We start from the raw sequence: 9,179 nt of genomic DNA on the forward strand, positions 1-9,179 counted from the left end.
GCCTGACTTTAGTGTGGCCATCAACCAGAACACCTGCTTGTGGCCTCTCTGCGTGGCCTGGGTTTTTCCCAGCATGGTGGCTGTGTTCCAAGGGTGGGCGTCCCAAGAGAAGTTCAGGCAGAAGTGTTGCCTTTGAACCCCAGCTGTGGAAGTTGGACAGCATCCTTTCCACCAGATTCTGCTCCTTAGAAGCTCATTACTAAGGCCGGCCCATATGAAAGGGGATGATAATTAGACAAGAAGAATGTCAGAGTCTGCAGACATGTTTTGTAAAAACTATACCACAAGGCTGGGAGCTGTGGCTCACGCCTGTGATCCTAGCACTCTGGGAGGCCGAGGCAGGAGGATTGCTTGAGCTCACAAGTTCAAGACCAATCTGAGCAAGAGTGAGACCCTGTCTCTAAAAATAGCCAGGCATTGTGGCAGGTGCCTGTGTCCCAGCTACTTAGGAGGGTGAGGCAAGACAGTCACTTGAGCCCAAGAGTCTGAGGTTACTGTGAGCTATGATACCATGGCACTCGACTGAGGCGGCAAAGTGAGACAATCTCAAATAAATAAATAAATACCATGCATATTTTAATGAATAATATTTTTTACAAAGTGAGGTCATACTATATTTACGTTTTTTCATATACTTGTTTTTTAAGTTTCTTAGTGTAGCAGATAATGTTCTTTGATTCCCACATTCACTATTTCTTTTTTGTTCACAGTGTTTGGTATATTTGGTAGAATAGCTTGAGCTAAACCTTGGCATCCTTCAGCTTGTGGGGTGCTGCACTGTCATGCACCTGTGGTAGCCGTCTCAGTGAAGGCCTGAGCCTCCGTGCGCCTCCACTGTTCATCAGCTGCGTGATCTTGAACAGATTAACTTCTCCAGGGCTTTACTACCCCCACGCCACCCCCCATTTTTTGGCCTGGGGGTGACGGGAGCATGAGTGAGGGAAAGCACAGGAAGTGTGGACTGTGAGGAGCTTGTCCTGAGTGCCTGCTGGTTTGTACACGTACACGTACATGACAGCAAGCTGCATTAGGTTTTTGTTTTTACTAATGGAGAATTTTAAAATACTTTTGGTAATGAGTTAAAATTTAGGAAAAGTTTTATACTTTTCCATATCTGTGAAATCCCACTTTTAATTCCATTTTTCATTTTAGATTGAGAGCAGTATAATCTAATTATAAGGGAGTTACATACAATGCTCAAATTTATAAGGCTCACTTCTGACTCAGAGCCTTACACTGGCTGTCCCCTTGGCCTGGGATGTCCTGTCGCTGATCTGGCTCTTCAGAATCTTTCATGTACCTGCTCCCAGGTCCTCTTTTTAGTGAGGTCTTTTTGAACTGTCAGACAAATCCTTTGTTCCCCTTCTTTCTGTTCTTTAAGTCATTCTTAGATCATATTTATTTTCATTTATTTGTTTATCATGGGTGTCTTCTCCTTCTAAGAGTAGGGACCTTTCTGGCATGCTTTCCACAGTATCCTAGTGCGGCGCCTGGTGAGTATTCTTTCTTTTGAAGGAAAGAAAGAGTGAATGTTACGTCCCCTCATCTGCCTGCTCACTTTGGTTCTTAGCAGAGATTATGTGCAGCTGTGTTTGGCGTAAGGTAGAACATGTAGAACTGTGTTTATGATACAAGCACAATAAATATTTAATTATAAATAAATATCTTGTAGTAGTGAATAGAACTAAGCGTACAAAATGTAAATTCACAATGTTATGTTTTACTTTTTGTAGGAAGAGTTCTTTCAGAATCCTCAAGCAGTAGATATTGAGTCTGAGGACTTCAGCAGCCTGCCCCCTGAAATAAAGCACGAAATCTTGTCAGATATGAAAGAATTTACCAAGAGAAGAAGAACGTTATTTGAAGCAATGCCAGAGGTGAAATGTGCAATAGTATATTACTAGAATTAAGAACATCATTAAAACTTATTAGAAAGAAGAGAAATTGATAGCAGTACCTCTGCAATATCTCAGTGCACAGTAAACAGCATTCGTATGTTTCAGAGAGCCTATGAGTCATTGCGTATTTTGTAAGTTTGAGCTTAGAAATACTTATCAAAGAAGACTTTCTCGATTTTCCACCCAAGATGAGGTCTTTTCTCCCGCTCTGTGTTCTCACAGCTCCCTGCAAGTTCACTTTCCAGTTCTAAGCTCCAAGCCATGTCCGTTGTGCTCACCTCTGTATCTTCAGCAGCCACCTCTCTATCTTTCTAATAGTAAGTGCCCAGTATAAACTTGAAGGTTCAATTCTTAGCTTAGTCCATAAAAGTTACTTTAACTCATAGTGTATTTTGTCTACAAAAACTAAGAGCAATATGGAATCTAATCACAGTGGGAAAATATGTTCTTACTTGAAATTGCAGGCACACTTTGTTCTACTACAGCCCTAGAAATGCCACTGGGTCTCCAAGTTCCTTCTCCCTCTTTCTGAACAGGGAGATTGGGGCTTCTTCAACTTGGAACGCCTTCTGGTGGCTCCACAGCCTCAGAAGCTGCAGTGCGGGTGGTGTATGAGGTTAGGGATTGTCAGACACTCTCCTGGCCGTGCTGCCATTAATCACTCCCTGTGTTTAGCTGATAGTAACAAGTTCTTCTTGTTCTTTTTTCTCTTCTGCTGCTACCACCTATTACTTCCAACATAGATCTTTAATACACTGTGGGACAAATGTAAGTTTTATAGCATTAGTGTCCCTTGTGAATGGATGTAGTAGTGACTTTTATTTTCTACAGACTTTTGAATATTTCTTAAATTGATACCAGAAATCAAAAAAGGCAGGATAAATTTCCTTTCTCATCACTCCTTTCTGTCTTTCCACAAAGAATGTGAACACAGGAAAATACTAAAGTGTACAGAAATGATATTCTTGGGTCTTTGAGTAGACAAAAGATAGAAGCAAATTTATTTTCACTTTAGGGGAAAATCTAGGCTCAGTTTGTCTATCAGGCATTTTATTTCTTGAGCATGAGTGGGTCTCCATGTGGTAGTTTCTGGGATGTAATCAATAGTGGGAAAAATACAAGGAAAAACAGACAGTCAGCAGGGATTTACTCTTCTTGGTTCTCTTTCTGCAACTCCAGAGTCTGTGGGGTTGGTAGACTGTAGAATATTGTGGACTAATAGCTCATTGGACCTGTAACTTTGATGGAGTAGAGCAGTTCTAACTCATCGCTGTTGGCCCTGTGTCTCACCTGTATATGGCACAGATGTAATGTTGATACTCCTAGTGACAGTAAGTAGTAGGAGTAGTAATCATAATATAGTTGTCCCCTCTTATCTGCAGTTTCGCTTTCTATAGTTTTACTTACAGTCAAGTATGGTCTGAAAATATTAAGTGGAAAATCCCCAAAATAAATAATTTGTTAAGTTTCAAGTTATTCTGCTATTCTGAGTAGCTTGAAGAAATATCATGCTGTCCGTCTCTGTCCCAACTGAGACATGAATCTTCCTTTGTCTCCACTCCGTAGCCGCTCCCTGCCTGTTGGCCACTTAGTAGCCACCTCAGTTATCATCAGATTGACTGTCACGGGAGCGCAGTGCTTGTGTCCAGATGGCTCTTCTTTTATCAGTAAAGACCCCTAAGCACGATTCGAACAGCTGAAGAGGAGCCATAAAGTGCTTCCTTTCAGTGAAAAGTAAAAGTTCTTGGCTTAATATGAGAAGAAAAAAAATTGTGTTCTGCAGTTGCAAAGAAATACAGTAAAAATGAATTTTCTATCATGAAATTGTAAAGAAGGAAAAAGAAATTGCTGCTAGTTTTGCCATTGTCCCGCAGACTGCACAAGTGGTGACCACAGTGTGTGTGAAGTGCTTAATTAAGACAGCAAAGGCATTTGGTCTGTGAGCAGAAAGGCCTTCTCACTGATGGCAGTTAGTTCAGTACTGTCTGGGGTTTCAGACACCCATTGCGGGTCTTGGAGCATATCTCTAGAGAGTAGGGGGGACTATTGTAGCAATAAAATCAGTTATAGGGAATCAATCAGCTTTTGATCCCAGGTGCACCACTTAGGTGCCACGGGACTCCGGGGAGATTACCTAACCTATCTGAGTTTTGATTTCTTCATTTGTGGATTGGAGAGTGATATCTGTTTCATTGGATGGTTTTGAGAATAAAATGAGGTAGTAGATATACAAGCATTGAGGAGAATGCCCTCCATGGGAGATGGAAGGTTGTCTGTCAGCTAAGCCTTGATCAGATGTCATAGTGACTGCCAGACATTATGTGTGTGGGTTCAATAAATGTTCACTGAATAAATTATAAACAGCACTCATCATTTATTTTTTTTGCCCAGTTCTTTTTGTTTTAATGATCTTTTTTTAAAGAGAAGTTATGTTTTTTGTACTGTCAACTCTTAACGTTTATAACATGAAACTATCATCAGTGAAAAAAGCCAACTATTCCTTGTCCCTCTTTGAGGAAAAGAGTGAGAATATGGTAATGTTATCTGTATTTACTATAAAACCATAATATTATTTATTTTGCCTTTAGGAGTCCAATGACTTTTCACAATACCAACTCAAAGGCTTGCTTAAAAAAAACTATCTAAACCAGCACATAGAACAGGTCCAAAAGGAAATGAATCAGCAACATTCAGGACCAATCCAAAGGCAATATGAGGATGAAGGGGGCTTTCTGAAGGAGGTAGAGTCAAGGAGAGTGGTCTCCGAAGACACCTCACACTACATCTTGATAAAAGGTATCAGGCACTGTCATTTTTTTGACTGTCGAAAACCAAAAATATGTCATGCCTCTGCATTCTATAGACTACCATCACTGGGTAATAATGAAGTCCTGGGTACGTAATGACAATTTGATGTAGCTGTTAATGGATCAACTACTATAGTGCCAGCCTACTTTAAAATTGACTAACAAATTAGCTCCTGCTTGCTGACTTAATGAAAATTTGTAACTTAATTTACAAATTAAGAGGACCAAAGAGGACCGGTATTCTCTTCTTGATCTTACTAGAAGTGTGCTGTCATGGTGTGAAACTGCATTGTGAGCAATGTCTTAATTCTTCTTAAGGTATTCAAGCAAAGAAAGTTGCAGAAGTGGATTTAGGATCTCTTCCTTCTTCCAGCAAAATGCACAGCACGTCTTTTGAAATGAAGTCACCTCCATGTGAAAAAGTGAAGGCCGAGGAAGAGGCTGGCGCCACCCCTCCTTCTCCTAGAACTTTGCTGGCTCTGCAAGCGGCCCTGCTGGGGAGCAGCTCAGAGGAGGAGAGTGAAGACGGAAGGCAGCGTGGGGGCAGGAGTGCAGGCGCGGCTGCAGGTGCCGGCTCGCTGTCCCCGAGGACTCTCTGCGCCATTCAGAGAGCTCTCGATGATGATGAAGACGTGAAGGTGCCTGCCGGGGACACGGTGCGGTCAGGAGGGCCAGGAGCCACCAGACTGCTTCTGGACAGTTCCCCTGAGGACAAGGATGGACTTACAGTGTGCGATGGAAAAGGAGTGCTGTTTACTCCCGTGCTGGCTTCTGCCAGTATGAATTCTGCGGAGGAGCCTGCTGCCAGCACTCCTGACGAGAGAGGGCTGACAGACTCAGCTCCTTTACTGAGTACCATCTTTCGTCAAGGTGGTGACTCTGATGTCCCAAAGGAACAAACATCGTTTATTCATGTGGATGAAGCCTTTCAGACAGATGATGAATCTGTCGTTAAAGATGGAAAAGACCCACTTTCTTCAGAAAGTACAGTGGTTATACCCAGGGATGGTCCTGGGCTGGCGAGTGGAAGGGGTTTGACACAGGCACCACCAACAAGTGCAAGTTCTGTGTCCAGGGATGAGACACGTAGCACAGTGCTCGAGCTGCAGGAAGATGTTTGCCAGCCTGAAAGTAAATATGCTTCCTCCGCTCTTTCAAGTGATGATGAACCAGAATGTGAACAAAATCCTGCTTCTGAAGTCATTGGTACTGTCAGTTTGCAAGAAATGAGTAACATAGTAGGTGTCCCTTCAGAGGCAGTAGGTGACTTAGAAAATGTGGTATCATCTAATGCTAAGGAGCACAAGAATTTCCTAAACACCATCCAAGAACAGGAGATGATTGAGTCTGCAGACCAGGATTTAATTTTGGTTCCAAAGTCCATAGAACCAATGGAAATCAACTCCGAAGAAAGTGAATCTGATGGTAAGTGCTGTGTTCTTTTAGAGATACGGAATGGTAGGATTTCACATCTCTAGGAGCTGAGAGATCCTTTAGTCCCATTTTACAGATGCAGAACCAGAGACTTGGAAAGAAAAGTCAAATGACTTCCCAGGGACACACGGCTAGTAACAGAATCTCGGCCTTTCCTGTTTTGCTGTGCCTTTTGCTGCTGCTTTTTGTTTTAAGAGACAGAATGCCTTAGTTGGTAAAGGTGAAGGTGAGTTTTTTTCCAGTCTCTAAAATCTCTTCATTTTGAAATACAGTAGAACCTCTAAGTTGACCACCCAAGGGACTGTAACAAACTGGTCAACATATGAAAGGGGTCAGCATAAGGAACTAGGCCGATACATACATGTGCATGTCCAGTCTTTGAAAATTAGGTCACCTTAAAGAGGTGGTCAGCTATGGAGGTTCTACTGTAATTACAAACTGTGAAAGTTGAAAGACTATTATAAAACACTGGCTCCTCCACCCGGTCCCACAGCTGCTGGCGTTTTACCACATTGCTTTATTCTCTCTCCTCCTTCTCTACCCTTTCTGTACATACGTATATCGTGCAGTTCTGTCACACGCACCACATATACGCTGTTGGTTCTCAGCATTCCCGGATTCCATATTTGCAAAAATTGCCTACTCACTAAAACATATTTGTAACAGTGAGAATTGGCACTTACTGTGATGTCTTTGTGGTGATTTACGGACATTTGTAGAGCGGGGGAAGAACCTGAGCTGCCACACTGTGTCCCTGCTGAGGTGGAGCGAGGTGACGCTCTGCCTTGTTTCAGAGGCAGTAGGGGCTGTGCAGTGCAGAGCAGGAGGCTCCAGTGGGACTAGGTTTGAATCCCAGCCCTGCCACCTATTAATGGGGTGACACTGCTGAGGCTTGTTTTTCTTTTGTAAAACAAAGAGGATCTACCAAGATGGTGGTTTTTAGGATTTAAGATAATTACATACAATATGTTCATATATATTTGTATGTATATATGTTTGCCCTAGAAGCAGTGACTCAGGATTGGCTAATTGAAGGGATCTGGGGTTACTGGATGAGGGAGTCTTGATGTGAGGAATGAAGAGGCTTGACTCAAAGTCTGTATTGTCAAGTGCCTTCTGACAATTCCTCATTACATTGTGAGCATTTTGTTACTTTCTCACCAAGATATTCCAGGCTTATTTTGTACTTACTCTGCCCTGGCTCTGGAACCAGCCATTTCACCAAGGAGTTCTGGTCCCTTTTAATGGGCTTGGCATTTAGAAACCATGAGCTGGACCCTGAGTGTGCTCAGGTGCCTTCAGCACAGAGCCAGGAAATATATTTATGTGTACCGAGACACACAAGCACACACACCTACATTTCTTTATGTTAAAATCCATGAGTTTACACTGATCTCTGCAATTCTAATCCAGCATCCCAGGGTTCATTCTAACCTTCCCTTTTATAATTTCCCTAATGATCAGAAACATGGCTCCCACTGTTTTCAGTGTATCTATTTAATGCTTGTTCTCTCTCTGTTCATAACCATGTCTCCATCCCACTGGCCTCTTCATTCTTGGCTGCCTCCTCTTTGGACATAGCCCTTCTCTCCTGATTGTCTTCTCAGAACCACAAAATTCCCCTCGAAGGGAAGGAAGGGAACTAACAAATATATTTTAAAGAAAAGAAAAGACATCAAGTAGAGAAGCAAAGTGGACTAGGAAAGGCTGTTTTTCCCCTGAGTGCTTATCCACGGTTCTTTCCACTGAGTCACAGCTTTAACGTCACTATGTTCATGGTGACACAGCATAAAAACATATTTATTAAAATCCATGATGGTTTATATACTAGAACAGTTCTCCTTTTTGAATTCATGTAAAGCACTATTAGTTAACTTAGAACATATGTGTATAAAGCTAATGGGGCACTCTTAGAGCAGGGGTCCTCAAACTTTTTAAACAGGGGGCCAGTTCACTGTCCCTCAGACCGTTGGAAGGCCGGACTCCGGGCCCCAGGACGAGTCGGCTGCTAAGCAGGACAGGCAGCCATGGCAGAAACACCTGGTGGGTGGGATAAATTTCCTAAGGGGGCTGCAGTTTGAGGATGCCTGTCTTAGAGAGTTTGGTTCCTACTTTGAAAGACATTGCCAATTTATCTAACTTGAAAAACCTTGCTTTGAAGTTATAAGCATTTGTGATTAAAAAAATGATTCACATATAATAGTAATATGTTACTATTTCATGTTTTCTGTTCTATTCAGATCTTTACCTTTTTAGGTTACAACATTTTTTAGGATTCTTCAGAACTTCTTGATGATTTCAGGGCAATTTTAGTCTTTCAGTCCAGATGAAGTGACCTTATTCTTTTGGTACAGGGAGTTTCATTGAAGTGCAGAGTGTGGTTAGTGAAGACGAACTTCAAGCTGAATTGCATGAAGCTTCCAGTCCTCCCTCTGAACAAGATGAAGAGGAACAGATAGGAATTAGGGAGGATGGAGCCCCTGCTGACACCAGGAGCCTCCCACAGGACAACTCTGAAAGCCAGGACTTAGATGTTGAGGCACAGGAAGAAGCTGAAGAAGATGCAGATGATTCGTTCAATGAATGGCAAAATATTAATTTGGTAATAATGTTACATTGTGTTCTAAATTATTGCTAAGGAAACCAAGTTAAGTGGGTTGTGGGGAATTGTTGGAGGAATATTTATTAGCCAGTTGCAATGCATCTTCTTGGTGATGGTTCCTTTTTTATGTGGGTTACTGCCTGGGATAGACTCCATTTTCCATGTGATTTAGTGAGGGAACTCTAAAGATATTACAGAATCTTTCTCAGAAATCCAAGTGGAATACTTCATAAGGAGAAAAAACTTATTGGTAATTTCAGTCAGAATAAATGCAGGGTTTTTTTGTAAAAAATGAACTTAGTTGCACTAGTAATATAACCTACACGTGAAAAATTATTTTATAGGAGGAGCTGGAAACTCTGGAGAACAACCTTTTAGCAGAACAGAATTCCCTAAAAGCTCAACAACAGCAGCAAGAACGGGTTGCTGCTACTGTAA

General features: G+C 42.0%; 1 protein-coding gene across 1 annotated transcript in view; it reads left to right on the forward strand.

The window, feature by feature from the left end:
- Positions 1-9,179, forward strand: part of ERCC5 (ERCC excision repair 5, endonuclease) — a 31,956-nt gene that overhangs the window by 12,657 nt on the left and 10,120 nt on the right. The window contains 5 exon segments of the mRNA XM_023513098.1: positions 1,734-1,877; positions 4,487-4,694; positions 5,024-6,130; positions 8,494-8,741; positions 9,086-9,179. The exon segment at positions 9,086-9,179 is cut by the window's right edge and continues 26 nt beyond it. Of these exon segments, the coding sequence (XP_023368866.1) occupies positions 1,734-1,877; positions 4,487-4,694; positions 5,024-6,130; positions 8,494-8,741; positions 9,086-9,179 (1,801 nt within the window).

This window comes from Otolemur garnettii, unplaced genomic scaffold (genome assembly GCF_000181295.1).
Source record: "Otolemur garnettii isolate 467f Iridium unplaced genomic scaffold, OtoGar3 scaffold00034, whole genome shotgun sequence".
Taxonomy (NCBI): domain Eukaryota; kingdom Metazoa; phylum Chordata; class Mammalia; order Primates; family Galagidae; genus Otolemur; species Otolemur garnettii.